The sequence below is a fragment of the Eschrichtius robustus genome, chromosome 20 (genome assembly GCF_028021215.1).
Source record: "Eschrichtius robustus isolate mEscRob2 chromosome 20, mEscRob2.pri, whole genome shotgun sequence".
NCBI classification, from domain to species: Eukaryota; Metazoa; Chordata; class Mammalia; order Artiodactyla; family Eschrichtiidae; genus Eschrichtius; species Eschrichtius robustus.
Window position 1 is genome coordinate 9650215 of NC_090843.1, and position 18087 is coordinate 9668301.

Sequence of the window (18087 nt, forward strand, 5' to 3'; positions counted from 1 at the left end):
TATGAGTGCCTCCCAGTGGCCGGGTGCTCTGTGGGGGCAGCAGGCACGGCGGCCAGAAAGCTGGACCAGGGGACAGACACCTATCAAATGGCCATCGTGGGGAAAAGTGCCAGGAAAAAATGCACCAGGTGTGACAAGGGAGGGGCCCTGTCCTGATTCCATGGAAGCCCTGACACAGATGCCCGGCTGGGGTCCCCTCCAGCAAACATGGAAAGGGAGGGGCGCACATGGGGGCTCCATCACCCCAACATCCCCCCCAGGTCCTTCCTCGATGCCTATCACGGAGATGGCGCCGTCACCTGTCAGCTGTGGGCCCCGGAGACAGGCCTGGCTGGACCCTTCCAGACATCGGCCGTGAAAGGCTGCAGACTGAGACAGCCAACCAGGGGGAGGAACCCGCTGGGCCCGAGGACAAGGGAAGGCCTGGCGGGTTCCGTCTGCCTCCAGAGACTTCCCTCTGGCTGGAGCGCTCATCACTGGCCTCCCGGGCCTCTGGGCTCTGTGGTCACAGGGGTGCCCGAGGATGGTCTGGGTGCGTCCCAGCCACTGCTGCCTCTTCCTGTGAAACTCTGTGAAGGCAGTGGGCCCCCGATCTTGGGAGGGTCCCGTCAGGAAGCAACAGGGCCCAGCTTTCCTCATGGCTTCCCTTCCGATCTTTGCAGACGCCTTAGGTGATGCACAGAGTTAGGGAGCCCTCGAGCACCTCAGCAAGCCCCGGCCACGTCCCCGCTCGCCTGTCCTCAGCCGGGCGGCCCCTCCTCGCTCCTGCCCGACAGCAACTGCGCTTCCCGCTGACTCCAAGCAGCCAGAGCACCTCCCCAAAGCCCAGCAGCCCCTCTGCCTTCTCCCGGCCCCCATGTCCCCTGCCAGAGGCCCCAGCGGGCTCCACGCACCGTGGGGAGCTGCTCCCTGGGCCCAGAGGCTGTTGCATTTTCTGTTGCTTGCCCCTCGGGCGTCAGCTGTCTCTACCTCGACACCCACCTCCCGGCCAAGCCTGGCTCGGGAGCCACTCTGCAGCCTGGAGCAGGCCCCAGACTCCTGCAAGTGGGGGACCAGCTTCCTGCCGACCTCGCCACCCTCCCCAACTCCATCACGGACTGATATTTTAGCAAAATATGATAGAAATGAAAAACGGATCACGTGCTCGGATTGACAGCGATGTCGAAATGCTACAGAATTCACCGCGTGCCTCCTCTCCACCTCCGTGCTGACCGAGCACAGACAGCAGCAAACAGCTCTGGGACCCCGCACCGGCCTGCGGCCCCCAGTGTGAGCCGCGTCGCCCTGGGGCTCCGTGCATGTCCCCACACGTGCATCACACCCTGTTCTCACTCCTGTGAACGCGTCCACGCCCCTCACCAGACTCAGGCCAGTCACCCGCATAACGGATCTTGTTCATTGTTTGTTCCCTGAGCCTACCACATCCTGGGCACACGGACGTACTGTTCGGAGGAAGGACCCGGTCTGCACATCTGTTTTCCTGCTTTCCATTCCCTGTGACTTTACACTCTGACCTTGGTGGGTCCTTTAAGCCCATAGGGAGTGGTTAGTGGATGACTCAGATATTGTCACATAAATTAAAGAGATCAGATATAGACGTTACGCAACATTGGCACGATGTGCTCCATACGTAGATCTTTGTTGGGTATTATCAGAGAATACGGGGTTTCTTCTTCAAAACGGTTTTCGACTCACTTGGGAGACCAAATGCGTGCACCCAGAAAGTTCTAGTATAGAACAGATGAAGATCCGGTACCAAAAGAATGGACACAGATGCTAGGGATTTGCGGAGGGGAGCAGGGGTGCCAGGGAAGGCCACACACCTGGCAGGTTGGGGGCTGGGAGGTTTGGACGGGGGAGGAGTCACGTGAACAAAGGTCCAGGCGGACACAGCGTGGACAGGCAGGCCGAGGCCCCCCTACCCACCCTGGAGGGCCAGGGCACCCGGCGTCCCTCCACAAGGCAGTGGGGCCTACTTGTCGAGGGAGGAAGACTGGGCCTGGGACCAGAGCACGGAGCCCTGTGCGGCGGGCACTACCGCCCTCCCGTCTGTCACCACCGCCCTCCAGCCGGGCGCTGCGGCCCCATCCCCTCCGCACCCGGCCTTCCCACAGCATCGCGTCTCACGGGGAGTGAGAGCAGGGGTCTGGGCGGCACTGTGGCCCCAGCGAGGCTGAATGGCCCTCAGGGAACCACCTCGGGAGCTTGGCCCCTTCCTAAGGTGCTCGGACAAACCGAGGACCCGGCCCGCACTTAACCGGGGCTGACGTGCAGGTCAGGAAACTGATGGGCGATACGCATTTCTGCTCTATGAAGCTGTGCGCCAGGCACTTTAGATCAGTTGCATTTTGCGCAGTCCTTCGGGGATCTGTTCATTTTGTGGCTCAAGGAGTGTGTGCGCGTTGGGGGTGGCGTGGGTGGGGGAGAACCGGCAGGCGCTGACGCTGGGCCAGGCACGGGGCACGGGGGGAGGCCACGCTACCTGGGTGAAGAGGTCCAGGGCCTTGTGCAGGTTGGCGTACATGCCCGTGGGCGGCTCGTTGGTGATTTTGATGGCGTTCTCCAGGATGCCCTGGGGGATGATGTGGGACTCGGGGCCGGGGGCCGGCTCGGCGCTGAGGAACACGCGGTAGTCATCGTGGCTGCCGACGCTGTAGCGCTCCAGCTTCTTGTCCAGGGCGCTCAGCCAGCGGGCCACCAGGTGGATGTTCTGCGGCCAAGACCAGGGCGAAGTGCCCGCTCACTCCTCCCCACCCCGGGCCCACAGGGCAGGCCCCTCCCCAGTGGCACCCGCACTCCCCACCCCGCTGTCCGCCCTTCCCGGGGCGCTGGCCACGCTCGATAATTTCACTGAGCAACTGAGGCCCCAGAGTTGAAGCTTGTTCTCAGTTCGTTCAGGACCTCCAGCCTTGTGGCGAGTCCTTCCCGCCCTCCACCGGCATAAGGGCTGAGATTACATGGTCCCCACCCCTCCTCTGAGAGGCTTGGGTTAAAAAGAAATGACTTGGAGGGACTTCCCTGGTGGCGCAGTGGTTAAGAATCCGCCTGCCAATGCAGGGGACACGGGTTTGAGCCCTGATCCAGGAAGATCCCACATGCTGCGGAGCAACTAAGCCCGTGCGCCACAACTACTGAGCCTGCGCTCTAGAGCCCGTGAGCCAACAACTACTGAGCCCACGTGCCACAACTGCTGAAGCCCGTGCGCCCTAGAGCCCGTGCTCCACAACAAGAGAAGCCACCGCAATGAGAAGCCCGCGCACCGCAACGAAGAGGAGCCCCCGCTCGCCGCAACTAGAGAAAGCCCGCGCGCGGCAACAAAGACCCAACGCAGCCAAAAATAATAAATAAATAAATAAATAAATTTATAAAAAAAAAAAAAAAAAGAAATGACTTGGAGAAAAGAGAACCCTCGCGCACTGTTGGTGGGATTGTAAATCGGCGCAGCCACCATGGAAAACAGTTTGGAGGCGCCTCACAAAATGAAAAATAGAACTACCGTGTCATCCAGTAATTCCAATTCTGGGTATTTATCCAAAGAAAATGAAAACACTGATTCCAAAAGATACGTGCACCCCTATGTTCATAGGAGCATTATTCACAATTGCCAAGATGTGGGAGCAACTTAAGGGCCCATCAACAGGTGAGTGGGTAAAGAAGACGCGGTGTATATACACAATGGAATACTAGCCATAAAAGAGAATGAAAAGTTTGCCACCTGCGGCAACATGGCCGGACCTAGAGAATACGACGCTAAGTGAAATAAGTCAGACAGAGAAAGACAAATACTGTATGATTTCACTTGTACGTGGAATCTAAAAAGCAAAACAGATGAACAAACATAGCAAAACAGAAAGAGAGTCACAGATACAGAGCACAAACAGGTGGCTGCCAGAGGGGTGGGGGGAGGAGAGAAATAGGTGCGGGCGATTAAGAGGTACACACTTCCAGTTACAAAATAGAAGAGTCACAGGTATGAAATGTACAGCGTGGGGAATATGAGGTAATGTCTTTGGTGACAGATGGTAACTGGACTTGTCAGGGCGAGCATTTTGTAGAAGGAAATGAACAGAAAGAAATGACTCGAAGCTGAGGTCCCCGCGTGGGACCAGGCTAGGCCCTGTGGACTGAGGTCAGCCATGCCGTGGGGTCTGCGGAAGCCGAGGCGGGCCTGCAGTGGGGCCAGCGGGGACCTGGCGGTGGTCGGGGGCGGGGGGTGGTGCTTGGAGAGGCTGCAGGACCGAGGAGGGGCAGTCGAGCCAACAAGGGGGAGGAGGGGATGCCTTTCTCACTGCGGAAGAATCCACACGTTCAGTGGTGATACCTCATACCACCTGCCAACCCAGGCAGAGCTGTGCGTGGTGTGGGCGCCTCCTGCCCCCTCCTTCAGGGGCTGCAGGATTCCCAGCCACGCTTGTGAACGCGAATCCCATAACCTGCTTTCTTTCAGGCCTTCAGGCCAAGCCCCGCGGGCGCTGAGGCTGGGAGCCCTCGCCCAAGAGGCACGGGTGCCGCCCACCCCCGTACCTGCAGAATGACCCAGTGTCCCTTCTCCACAGCCACGTCCAGGGCATTCTCCGCCACCACCTCTTGTCCCTGCCCCAGGGACACGTTATGGAGTTTCCCGTTGTCTATGGTAAATCCCAATTTTTTTCCTAAAGGAAAGGAAAACAGGAAAAGCATGGGGACGGCTGAATGACAAAAATGGAGCTTCTGTGATCCACAGCTGGGAGTTCCACACCTTCCCCCTTTTAAAATGGTGGTAAAATACACATAACGTCAAATGTACCACTTTAAAAGCCATCTTAAAGTGTACGATTTAGGGACATTTAACAATTCAGTGTCGTGCGACTGTTTATCTGGTTCCAGGACATTTTTATCGCCCCAGAAGGAAGCCCTGTACTCACTAAACAGTCATTCTGCATCCTGTTCCCGCCCCAGCCCCTGGCAACCACTGATCTGCCTTCTGCCTCTACGGATGCCCCAGTTCTGGACGTTTCAGATACAAGGAATCGTATAACGTGGAGCCTTTTGTGTCTAGCTTCCTGCCTTCGGCACAGTGTCTTCTCGTTCCGTCCACGGTGTAGCCTGTGCCAGTGCTTCGCTGCCTTTTATGAATTTACCACTTTGCCATCAGCCATTCATCAGCTGGTGGACGTGTGGGTTGGATCTACCTTTTGGCCGTTGTGAGGGGACCTGTTTGTTTGGACACCTGTTCTCGGCTCCGTTGGGAAGGTCCCCAGGAGTGGAATTGCCGGGACATGTGGTGACTCGATGTGTGACTTGGGGAGGGACCACCTGCTCACGTTCCCACCAGCAGTGCACAGGCCCCCGTCTCTCCACATCCTCCCGACCCCTGTCATTTCCGTGTGTCTGACGCCTGCCCTGCTAGTGGGTGTGAAGGGCCGTCTCTCTGCGGTTTGGACTCGCTTCTCCCCAGACCCGGCTGCACTTACCCAGGGCCTCCACGTCCTTCAGGGGGTCAGCGCCCGGGGAGAGGATGAAGAAGATGGGGGTGGAGGGGCTGCTCTCCTCGTAGGACTTGGAGAACTCAACGCTCCGGCCCTCCACGAACTTGCTGCCCATCTTCTCCTCCACAAAGTTCCTGAGGGGGACACGCTTGGTCAGACCCAAGGGGAGGGGCCCTTTTTCTGGGGGACTTTCTTAGGCAGAGAAGGGCCTCTAGCTGGAAAGGCGGTCTCTACAGGGGCCTCCTGCAGGCAGGGATGGTGGGGGGGGGGAGCGTGTGTGGTATTTGGCGGTGTTCGCGCTGGGCGCCCTTTGCTCCCGGCCACCTGTGCGCAGACGGGTGAGAGGCTCTCAGCCAGCTGATGCCACCTGCACTTTCAAAGGCGTGCAAGGTCAACCGGGAGGGAATCCGGGCCGCAAGCGTTCCAGGTGACCACACCTCAGCGCTCCCAAGGAAGGGGTCAGTTTCTAGTGACTTCCTGTTTCCCACACACTTCCTATCTGCTCTCCAGACCAGGGCAGCAACGGGGGGCAGAACCTAGGTCGGCCTCTGCGTCCTGAGGATCTCCCCCGACGGCGGCTCTGAGGAGGAAGGACGCGTGCAATTCGAGTCGCTTTGGCTCCGAGGACCGCAAAACACAGATCATCAGGAAAGTCACAGGAAAAACCCAAACTTCTCTTTACATAAGCACCCCTCTGCTGCAAGCCCCAAACTCTATCTTGACCCTGATAAGGCTGGGGTCAGTCGAGGCCCCTCTTAGGGTGCCCTTGGGATCTCAGCTCTCTGCCCCTCTCCCTTGACCACAGGTGGCCGAGCTCACTGTATCTGAATGAACCACAGGAGCTAAACTTATGTCCAGTGCGGTCTTTGAAAGAAGGACGATGGCAGCCTCCCTGGAGAGGACGCACTTATGCCCAAGGAGTCGGCAATCTGAGCGCCCTGAGCCTCGTGGAGACCCGTGGGTGGACCTGTTCACATAGAAGCTTCCCTCTGAGTCAACGGGGGGTCTGCGGGCGGGTGCCAGGCGGGCCTTCCCACTCCCGTGGGAATGATACCTGTCACTCGCTCCCCGGTCTGGCCTTTGCTGGCCTCTGTACAGACTCCTGAGCCAGTGCTGACCACAGGCCGGTGGGGGGGGCCCCTGGTTGTGCCTGATTCTGGCCTTTGGAATTGACCCGGAATGTCGGTGCTAGTATCCTTGCCCGGGAGGGAATTCTGGAAGGTACAGGTCCTGCCTGGGGCAGGAATGTCACGAGCTCCCTGCTGCTCCTGACGTGGCCGGGCCACGTGGTCATTCTCTGCGGCTGAAGTGATGACACAGCATAGTGGGCGCCTGGTTCCGGTCGGGCTCCGCTGCTCCTGGCGCCGTGTCCTGGGCACAGGGGTGCTGGAGCCGCCCCCAGCGGCTTGCACGCTGGCAGGTGCTACAGACCCGGGCTGCTGTTCTGGGGAGCCCGTTGCCAGCACCCCGCCCCGCCATGGGCGAGTTACCCTCCCTGGGCCTGTGGACCCGGAGGAGGGGAGGTGCCCGGCTCGAGGGGTTGGCGGAGGGCGGAGTGAACCCGGGGTGGGGGGGGAAGGCTCTGAGCGCGTCTGGCACCCACGCTCTTGACGACTGTGTGTCGTTACTATTCGCCGTGGACTTGGAGTTGGATTTCCTTGCTCCTGAGCTCCACTGCCAAGTTTGATTCGGGAGGTGAACCTGCTTTCCTCGCGACCGTCGCAGAGCATGACTTGGGTTCGCCTGGCGTTGGCGGTCGCCCACGCGGTCCCGATGCCTTTTCTGCCGTGGTGACTCGGGTGACTCTCAAGAGTGCTCTGGGGGCCGTGGGTCTGGACACCCACACGTGCTCAGCTCGCCCGGCGGGCGGTGTCCCCCTGGATGCTCAGTGCCCTTCGCCTTGGCCTTCCCCACACTGTGTCCGACCTTCCCGGGACGCCTTCCTGCTTTCTCCCTGGACCAGCTCCACTCTCCCTCGTGACGTGATTTCTTGCTTCACTCCACCCGCTCCCCTCCTGCACCCAGAACCCCTCGTGGTCCCTTTCCTCTTCAGTCCCGGGAAAACAAAGCAGAACAGAAACGCACGTCTGTGAACAACCAGTGGGTGTGAGTCAGGCCTCTGCTTTGTCAGAGGGGAATTCTCTATTAGGGACGTGGGCGTCTTTTGGGAAATCTGGTGGCTTTCAGGCCACTAGGACAAACGGAAAACCAAGACTTGCCCCTGAGAACGGGGCCTGTTTCATTCCCTCCCTCCCCCCCCCCCCATGACGCCATGGCCTGCCCGGGCCGGACGTGCAGATGTTACAGCTGTTGATATTCCTGAAGTCTTTCTGTGTTTTGGGGAGTGAAAGGAATGGGAGCTGAAACCCGATGGTAAGTTTCCAGTCCTGGAGGCGTTTCAGGTCCGGAGAGATTGTTCACGAAAGCAGAATGGTTCTCTTTGCAAATGAGCCGTAAAAATAAAAGATTTACTTTAAATCCAGACACTGAGGCCATGAAAGTCCTCGGATGCTGATGGCTCTGCCACTGTTTTCTCCCCACAGCATCCTTAAAGGACCCCGCGTGGTCGTGGCCTCGGAGGTCATTCGCCCCCAGGCTTTTTTTTTTTTTTTTTTAATTAATTAATTTATTTATTTATTTTTGGCTGCATTGGGCCTTCGTTGCTGCACGCGGGCTTTCTCTAGTTGTGGTGAGCGGGGCCTACTCTACGTTGTGGTGCGCGGGATTCTCATTGCGGTGGCTTCTCTTGTTGCGGTGCATGGGCTCTAGGTGCGCGGGCTTCAGTAGCTGCGGCACACGGGCTCAGTAGCTGTGGCTCGCAGGCTCAGTAGTTGTGGCTCGCAGGCTCTAGAGCGCAGGCTCGGGAGTTGTGGCGCACGGGCTTAGTTGCTCTGCGGCATGTGGGACCTTCCCGGACCGGGGCTGGAACCCGTGTCCCCTGCACTGGCAGCGCGCACAGGCTTTTTAAAAATCTTGGTGGCCAACCCGGGGAGTTTTACCTTCCCGTCGCTTATCTCGGGGCGCCTCTCCTCACCCAGGGTCAGGGGAGGCGGGGGATCCTGTTGGCCACCTTCGGAGACCCCAGAGCTACGAGAACTCAGAACGGGAATTGGTGGGTGGGATGGGATCCCGTCCACTATGTGGCCGAGGCTCCCACTCCCCAGCCCTGAGGCCCAGGCCCAGGCCCAGGCCCAGGCTGGGGCGGGGGTGGGGTGGGGATGGGGGCACTCACTTGACAGCGTAGGTCATGCGGTCGGGCCGCATGCACCTCACCATGCACAGCTTCTGCAGCGCCGTTTTGTTCTTCCACTCCTTGGGGAAGATCTCCTTTTCGGGGGCTTCCGACTCCACGAGCTTCTTCCACCGCTTGGCGGATCCCTCGATGTCGCTATCCAGGTTCTTGAACTCATCCATCTCCGAGAGGGCCTGCGGGCAGACGGCCTTTCAGCTCTCCCCCGTCCCGGTGGGCGCCTTCCCCGCGGGCTCCGGGAAAAGCATGACCCTGGGGCCTGTCGCTCAAACCATGAGCGCCTGGGGATGAATGGCTGGGACGAGGGAGGAATCTGATCGGGGATGTGACTCCTGGCTGCTTCTCGGGGGCTCTGCAACAGGGGCCCTGCTCCTCCCAGGGGGCCGCCTTCCTCTGGTCTGTCTGAACTGACACAGTGAGGGCCCCAGGATTCTGAGGAGTAGCCTTGACACTTTGCATTTTCCTGGAAGTGAGGGGAAGCGGCGGAGGGGCGACCCCTGGACACACCCTGGGGCCCATCGCGGCTCAGCTTGCCGCCTGCAGGGACGTGATGGTGAAGTTGCTGCGTTGCAGTAGGACAGCAAAATCCCCGTGAGCGGGCAGGCAGCCCAGCGGGGCCTGGTCCCACCTCTGAGGCCTCCACGTTCTACTGAATGTTACGGCCGGGAGCACCTTGTAGACTTGTCCAGGGCGAGCAGGAGAGGCCGCGAGGTGGGGAGAGAACACAGCGTTCAAGTCTGAAGGCCAACCTTGATGCCACCCCATCCCTGATGCTGCAGGAAGTCCACGGGTGACACGACCCCGGCCTTGAACGGGAACCGCAGAAGGAAATCCAGCTCCACCGGGTTCAGCTCTTTCTTCATGGACAAGACCTGAGGGGCCGTGGGGCTCGCTTAGACGTTGTCCTACAACAGGGGCTCACACCCCTTGCCTGCAGGGGAAGCACTGTCCTGCCCCTTTGGGGTCAGCCCAAAGCTTGGTCAGCACCTTGTTTGTTTTTAAATTGCGGTACAATACACACAGCATAAAAATGTACCATTTTAACCCTATTACAGTCTAAAATCCAGTGGCGTTTGGTGCGTTCACACTGCTGTACAACCATCACCGCTGTCCAGGTGCAGAGCTTTTTCATCACCCCAGAGGCAAAGCCCCTACCCTTCAGCAGTCCCACCCTCAGGCAACCATCAGTCTACTCTCTGTCTCTACAGATTTGCCCGTTCTGGACGTTTCCAGTAAATGGAATCATACAACACGAGGCCTTTTGCATCTGAGCGTGTTTTCAAGGTTCATCCGTGTTGTAGCGCGTGTCAGTGCTTCATTCTTTTTATGGACAAATAATGGGCCAGTGGACGGAGAGACCACATCTTGTTTACCCAATAGTCTGTCGTTGGACACTTGGGTTGTTTCTGCCTTTTGGCTGCTGTGAATAATGCTGCCATGAATGTTTATATGCATGTATTTGTTTGAATACGTGTTTTCCATTCTTTTGGGTATATACGTTTTCTGGTCACATTCGAAGTCACCTTGCCACTTGTGCGCACAAGCTCTCTGGGCTTCTAGCAGGCCCTGTCTTGGTCACAGAAGTGGCTCGTTGGGCAACTGGCCCAGCCCCTCCATCTCAGATGGATGGCAGGGGAGCCGGGGCCGCAGTCACTGTAACCTCCCCAGTCAGGATCTCACACGCCTGCTTTCCCAGATTCCACAGAGAGTTTCCCCTGAGTCAGGGTCTCTCTTTTTTTTTTAATCTTAGTGAAATAAAAAGTTCTTTGGGCCTGAAAAGAATACATTCTGCTCTGGAAAATAAGGGGGAGCATCAAGGAAACTTACCTTGACGCCCTCTTAGCAGGGAGAGAAACAGTGAACCCGTTACTCAGAGATTCACGTGGAAAAGAAACCTCCTTAACCTGGACCCCTAATTCCAAGTTGGAGTTTGGATGGAAAGCTGGGTTGACACTGATGCCCCAGCTAGCTATGAAATCCGTGTTCCCAACAACACTTATAACACGGTGCAAACAAAGTGGCGGAGAGGCTGTTTATCGATTTAGTGGAACCAAAATCTTTAAATAGTTCAGCAGGTCTGTAGAAACAGGGGGGGATGTTTACTCGTTAGTACCTTTCTTTCCCATCCACAGCGGGCTAACCGCTGAGGCGGGACTGTCAGCTCGGCATGACTTCAAGGGACTAGAATGACGTCTCTCTTTAACTGACCTCCTCTTCAGTGGCTCCCACTGGGACACCTTCCCTGGTACCAACTCAAGAGCCCAGGTGTGTTCCGCATATTGTTAAAAATGCAGGTTTGGATCCACTGGGTCCGAGCCGGAGCCTGAGAGTTTGCGTTTCCAACACGCCCCCCCACCCCCACTCTCCCCCCGCTCCCCAGCTCACCCCACGGGGCTCCGGTGCTGCCGGTCCAAGGACCACACATGGGGCATCGAGGCCAGATGTTACCTGAAATGCCAGCTGTGCGAGGAAGATGAGTTTGTCTCGCTCGAAGAGCCCGCGGGCCGTGTACATGTACACGGAGTAGGTGATCTCGTCCGTCAGGTTGATCACGCGCTGTTTGACCTCGTCGGCGGGGGCGGTCTTCTGGATGGCCTTCTCGAACACCACGTTGAAGGCCTGGTTGTTGTGGGGGGGTCACCGAATGCAGGGGGCTTTTGCGGGTGGGCTGCTCGGCTGCTCCATGCTGCCCATGCGGGCTCTGGGGCACTGCTCGGACCCGGGTGCTGGTGCTGGTCAGGCCTGGTGCCCTGGCTCCCGCCCCCCAAGCCCACCTGCAGCCTGGGCCCCAGTGGCCCCAGACCCCGGGCCCGGATGCAGCCGCACCTTGAGCGAGAACTGGTAGATGGGGTTGATCTTGTTGAGGTCGTTCAGGATGAAGTACAGCAGGGACGCCCTCTCCGCAGCTGGCCGATAGTTCTCTCTCGCCTCGTTGATTTTAACTTCTGTGATTTTTGCCTCTTGCACCTCAAAGCAAACAATCAAAAAATGGGCAGAAGACCTATGTAGACATTTCTCCAAAGAAGAAAGACAGATGGGCAACAGGCACATGAAAAGCTGCTCAACATTACTAATAATTAGAGAAATGCAAATCAAAACCACAGTGAGATACCACCTCATACCAGTCAGAATGGCCTTCATTAAAAAGTCTACAAATAACAAATGCTGGAGAGGGCGTGGAGAAAAGGGAACCCTCCTGCACTGTTGGTGGGAATGTAAGTTGGTGGTTGCAGCCACTATGGAGAACAGTATGGAGGTTCCTCAGAAAACTAAAAATAGAACTACCGTCTAATTCAGCAATCCCACTCCTGGGCATATATCCAGGCAAAACTATAATTCAGAAAGATACATGCACCCCTATGTTCGTGGCAGCACTATTCACAATAGCCAAGGCATGGAAATAACTTAAATGTCCATCTACAGAGGAATGGATGAAGACGTGCCTGGCGGGCATCCATGCCCCTAGACCCTGCCCCGGGCCCCCAGGGGCCCCCATGTGGCTACGGCTTCTCTTCTCAGTGACCGTCCGCCCAGCTCCCATGCCCCCTGTGTGCTCCGGCTGGGGGTGCGAGGCGGTGGCCCCCAAGGTGGTCTTTTACCTTTTCCTCAATCTCGCTGGCCGTGTGTTTGGTGGTCTCCAGATTCTCAACTAAGGCTGTGTCTCCCAGGAAGTTCCCCGATGCGGCCGACAGACGGGCCAGCAGAGAATCTTCCAGCTCTTTCAGAACAATCTTAAATTCATTCTGAGACTTGGTGAGGTTCGCCTGCAGGAGGGGCAGAGACCCGGGAAGGGAAATCAGTCGCTGGCACGGCCTGGTCCCCCAGCTGGGGGGCTCGGGGGGCTCAGGGCCAAGGCCCTGGGACTCGGAACGGGAGGAACGCGGCAAGCCTGGAAGAAAGGGGCCGGAGTGGAGGCCCCCAAGCAGGGTAGGGGGGCCTTGCAGCTGCTTGTCATGGGCAGCTGTGCAGCAAGGACGTGGGGACCATGGGACATGAGTGGGGCCCGGGACCCCTGTGAGCCCACGTGTATGGCTCAGCCAACCAAGGAAGGGCCTGGTACACAGGGGCCGGCAGCAGAGACATTCTCGTGGGGCAGGAGTTCGGTGCTTTAGGGCAGCCTGGGCACCGCTGTGACTCCTGTTCTTTCAGTGAAGCCGTCACTTGATTTAGAATTAGATTCGGGAGGCAGCCGGGGAGGAGGAGTGACTCATTCTGTCGTACCAGACACACTCAGTGTGACTAGCAGGGCACCTTCAAAGCCGCCAGACGCCTTGGTCACGGTGACCTGCCCCCTGCTGTCTCTGAGCTGCCTGCCCTGCTCCTCCTGTCTCGACATACCTTCAGCTGCTCCAGATCCGGGCGCTCTTTGGCCACCACGGCGGCCAAGAGCTGGTCCTCGAGCCCGTCCCTGGTGACCAGGAAGTTGATCAGGGTGCACTGGGCCTGCATCTCGGGCTTGTAGTGGGGGTTGAAGTACTTGGTGTGCAGGATCAAGCGGAAGTTGGGGTGGAACTCCACCTCTTTGTCGCCGATCTGAATGAACCTGGCGGTCGGCGGAGGGAGGGGTTAGGAGGGCCCCCGGTGACCAAGGGATGGCAGCACAGACAGACTGCCTTTCCCGCCAGCCTGGGAGGAAGGTCCAGACTTCTCAACGAAATGTTTCACTATAAAGCTGCTTAGAATAAAGGTCTCCCAGAAGCCATCGGCACAATTTTCCACTTAACCGGGAAGTATTTCCCCTCTAAATGCACGAAATCATGTTGGCATATTGTGCTGGGGTTTACACTGATTAATAAATAATCTGCAACTTGGAAAAAACCAAAAAAACAAAAAAACCCATCCCTCTCTGGGCTGTGACTGGCCCTTCTAGAAAACGCACCTGCTCTCTCTCTGGCCGGTTTGCTCTGATTTTTTTAGGGGCATTTACTTGACTCTGGCTGCACATCTTATTCATCTGGAAGCCTCTGCAGGAACACTCTGGCCTGGGCTCCACCACAAAGCCATTAACATCAGAAAGATGTTGACACCCCAATTCAGAACACCGGGACATCCCTGGAGCTCCCCAGGTGAATCTGCTGAGCCGCCAGGGTGGGAACCCGGGTCGGCTCACCCACTAGGGGGGGGGTCGCTTCTCTCCGGCTCCCCACTCTGCTCTCCCCTTTCTGGCCGAGCTCACATTTTGGGGGGCCTCTAACTTCAGCCCTGGGTATCACTACTCACCCCAGGCCCTTCTCCGAGTCTAGGACATCAGCACATTTATGTCACCTCTGTTCTGGGCTTCTGCCTGCACCCCTGCATTTATAGGTGGCTCAGATCAACTCCGACATTTACATTTTCAAAGTTGATTTAAATGTTTAAATTAGAAGAGCAATACAGGGAATTCCCTGGTGGTCCTCCAGTGGTTAGGACTCCGTACTCTCACTGCCAAGGGCCCGGGTTATTCGATCCCTGGTCGGGGAACTAAAATCCCATAAGCCACATGGTGCAGCCAAAAAAAAAAAAAAAAAAAGTAATACAAGCTCAATGCATCAACCAGTGAACGGGTAAACAAAATGTGGCAGGTCCACACAATGGAGTATTATTATTCAGCCACGAGAAAGAATGAGGTATGGATACTTGCTACAGCTCAGATGAACCGGGAAAAGATACTCAGTGAAAGAAGCCAGGCACCAGTGTCCTAGATGCCACTGAATTGGTCACTTTTGGTTAATATTATGTTATGTGAATCTCAGCTGAATAGAAAGAAATAGACTCAAGATTTGCAAAATGCATGGAAATAGAAAAAAAAAGATGACCATTAAGGATCGCGATCTGCAGGCAGTCGCTAATAAACTGTTGGTGTAGCCCCGCAGTTGCCAGTCTCTCCCCTGGGAGCTGCGAGTCTCTCCCCTGGGAGCTGGGGGTCCCTTCGCGCATTTTGCTGAAGCCCCTGCTTCCTCCCAGGAAAGGAAACGCCCCGCCCTTTCTCTCAGTCCGAGGCCAGACCTCAGCACTGAGGGCGATCACGTGGGCGAACCCGCGGAGGTGGACGCTGCCACTCACTTTCCCTTTTTGATTGTGTTCCTGCCCAGCAGAGGGTCCAGAACCGGGTCCACGGTCTCGCCGATGTTCTCGATGAGCAAGGTGTGCCCTTCTGAGATGGCCTGCTCGATGATATCCAGGTAGCTGTGGGCACAGCACAGGGGCCGTGAACGCCCTGGGGCCCGGTGACGGCGCAAGTGCCTGCCCCAGAGGCGACCGAGAGGGGTGACCGAGGGGCCAACAGCTCATTCCTCCCCCAGACGCCTCCTTCCCCAGAGGCGCGCAGGCCTTCTGCGTAAATCACCCCCAGGCTGGCAGGAGGGGAGGTGAACGTGGAGCCGCTTCATGGCTATTGAGCCAAACGTTCCACAGCTGCGTCTCCTCTCACTGCCCAGCACCCTGGGAAGGCTCCCAGTGCAGCTTTGTCACGGCCATCGCTTCTCATCTGCGGCGATGAGAGATGGGAAGATGACCGCCCGCAGCCTCCCGGCTGGCAAATGACCAGGCAGGACCATCGCAGGCAGGAGCCGAGGCCAGTGCTGTCCCCCAGCGGGAGCCGCAGGTGACGGGGGAGAGAGGAGCCCCGAGCTTAATTCTTTACTCCCCGCGCTGCTGCCCAGGGCCAAGTACTAAAAGAATCCACACGTGGGTCAGTGTTTGTTTTCAAAGACCCATCCATCCATTTAGCGAGTATGAAAGGCCCCAGGTGGACTTCCCAGCACCGTGGCCCGGCCGGCCGGCCGGCCGGCCGGCCGGCCGCCACCTCTGGAGCCCCTACCCCACCCGCCACGGCCCAGCACCTCTTCTGTCCCAGGCGGATGGCTTTCAGCTCGCTGCCATATTTGTTTTTGATCCACTTGATGCCCTGCAGCTGGGCGTCCACGAAGAGGGGCCAGCGCTCCGTGTTGCACAGGATGGTGGCATTCTCTGTGGACATGCGGTCGCTGGGGAGCCCCTGGTTGTTCCAAGTGGCCACGTCTGCATCGTCGGTCAGCAGGCTCAAGGGATCCAGACCTTCTGTGATCGGGATGGGGACCTGCCGAGGGGGCGATGTGGCCTTACTCAGCACTCCGCGGAAAGCGGCTCTCTGTACAACACGTGGGCCGCCGGGCTGCATGGCGGAAGACAGCCATTCGCGTCGCCCTGAGGAGCAGCTTGGAACCCGGCCAGAAGGGATGTCGGCATCGGCCTCACAGGGCCACCGTCTACATCCTCAGCGGCTGGAGCCTGCATCGCAGGAGCAAAGGTGCCATCTGGCTGGGGCTGCCCTGCCGGCGACCTCCCCAAAGGTCCCGAGTGATGGATGTGACAGGACCTCCTACCTTTAACTGATGTATGTAAGGGATCCAAAACCTCTCCATCAGCTCATTTCGATATTTCTTGGTGAAGTAGCCCACGTAGGAGACGAAGGCGGAAATCAGCAGGACGTCCCCACACAGCGTGACCCCCTGGCTTTTGAAGTTCTCCACCGACTCGGCCCAGCGGGTGTTTTCTGACGCTAGTCCTCCTACCAGCCTGAGATGGGGACGGGGTCAGTGGGCGAAAGAGAAGCACGTGTGTCGGGTGGGAGAGAGGATGGACCGGAGGACCGGGCAAGGCGCGCCTCCGCCTGTAACATGCCAGGGACCTTCCGGTTTCAAATGCTTACTCTGCTCGGCGGTTCAGGGAAAAACATGCTCTGGGGGAAGTTTTGGGGAATAAACGCTTGAGGGAAGCAAAACTAATGCTTTCTGGGGGCGGTTGGGAACGCCGAGTTTCCCTTCCCCACGGTGCCGACGTCACGTGGACGCTGACGCTGTTTGACCACATCACCCACGTGCTGCTGCCAGGACGCCACTGAGCACGCGCGTGGGGCAGCGGGAAGTCCGGAGGCGGCCACCTGGCCCTGTGTGGAGTGGGGACTCCAGGGTGTGCCTCAGGCTTCTCAGGCCGCCGGCTCGAGGGCTGGTCCCTGACCCTAAATGGCACGCCAGGAGTCTGAGAGTGTTGACAGGTTTGTGCTTGATTAGCCTGAGGTCTGGCTTAAGCATCCTCGGAGCAGCCCTCCTTCCCAGGGACCAAAGACCACTTCACCTTGGTAGAGGTGAGTCCACATCCCACGGGAGGCCAGGCACGCAGCCTGGGGGTCTCCGGGGTTTATCTTATCACTTTGTGCTCAGAAAGTGGGGGCTGGGGGCCTTGCTGCCTCCACCTGGGGCATAGCCCCCCTCCCCCCCCCCCCGAAAGGCCATTCTGTGGGCCCATCCCTTTCGGGGGGCGGCGTCTGAGGGCAGGAGGGGTCCCTCGGAGGGAGTAAGGCACCTGTTAGCCAGCGAGATCACACTATTGGTGGCGTCAGCCTCCTGCTGACACTTGATTTTCTCGGCTGTCGCTTTTTCAAATGCCGACGTCAGGTTGCTCAGGTTGGCGTTGAGTTCCTGAAGGAACAAGACAGACGGGCCCTGAAATCGGGCAACGCTGGGTGTCCCCAGCTCTCCTCCCGGGAGTGGGAGCAGCCGAGCCCTGGGAGGGCCGGGAACACGGCCGAGGCCGGCAGCCTCGGGGGTGATCAGGTCCCCACGTCGGCCTGCGTGCTCCTGCGCTGCTCCAGAATTCATGGCGGGGGCTGTGCCGACCCCTCTCCAACGGAGACACGGACCAGCCGTGCCTGCAGACGGCACTCACAGCGATCTTGTTTTTGATGCGGGAGAGCTTCTCCTGCGCCTCGGCCAGCTCTGCGTTGGCCTCCTCCAGGGCCTGCCTCTTGGGGGCCACGTCGCAGTAGACCTCGTAGAAGCGGACGATGTTGATGCACCAGGAGCACAGGCCTGCGGCGGCAGTGGACTTGGAGCGGATGAACTCGGGGTCGAACGTCGGGTTGCCTTGGTAGGGCCTGGAGCAGGACAGCGGGCGCTGAGGACGCAGACCTCCCGCCAGCCCCGTCCCGCCTCCAGCTCCGCATCCGTCCGCGGCTCCGGCGCCCATTACGAGCAACAGGACGGCGAGCACATTTAACTTTTTTTTTTTTTTTTTTGTATCTTAGTGATTACAGAAAGAAGAAGAAAAGAATGAAACTCGGAATTCTGGCCTCTGGAGTAGAATTTGGAGGCTGACGGGGAACGGAAGTAGTGATTTCAAGTCCTATATTCTAGATGATGGAAGAAAACCTGTGGTTTTTTTTTTTTTTTTTTTTTTTTTTTTTATCCTCTCTGTTCCTGCTGCTTTATATGGCTGGTCTCATTTTCATTCTGCAACGACTCCAGTCCCAGGCAAGAAGACTGGGGTTCGGGGGGTCAGCAACTTGCCCAGAGTAACGCCGACAGGAAGTGTTGGAACCAGGGTTTCTTCACCCGAGTTCTCACATCAGGG

At 58.0% G+C, this 18087-nt stretch overlaps 1 protein-coding gene across 1 annotated transcript in view; it reads right to left on the reverse strand.

The window, feature by feature from the left end:
• The window catches only part of DNAH17 (dynein axonemal heavy chain 17), a 116104-nt gene that overhangs the window by 9269 nt on the left and 88748 nt on the right, over positions 1-18087 (reverse strand). Inside the window, exons 60-73 of the mRNA XM_068530207.1 lie at positions 17404-17611; positions 17041-17156; positions 16062-16254; positions 15540-15775; positions 14761-14883; positions 13057-13261; positions 12318-12482; positions 11545-11685; positions 11167-11337; positions 9468-9590; positions 8701-8894; positions 5454-5602; positions 4525-4652; positions 2483-2710 (exon numbers count right to left, since the gene is read on the reverse strand). Coding sequence (XP_068386308.1) covers positions 2483-2710; positions 4525-4652; positions 5454-5602; positions 8701-8894; positions 9468-9590; positions 11167-11337; positions 11545-11685; positions 12318-12482; positions 13057-13261; positions 14761-14883; positions 15540-15775; positions 16062-16254; positions 17041-17156; positions 17404-17611 — 2380 coding nt within the window. The remainder of the gene's footprint in view (positions 1-2482; positions 2711-4524; positions 4653-5453; positions 5603-8700; positions 8895-9467; positions 9591-11166; positions 11338-11544; positions 11686-12317; positions 12483-13056; positions 13262-14760; positions 14884-15539; positions 15776-16061; positions 16255-17040; positions 17157-17403; positions 17612-18087) is intronic.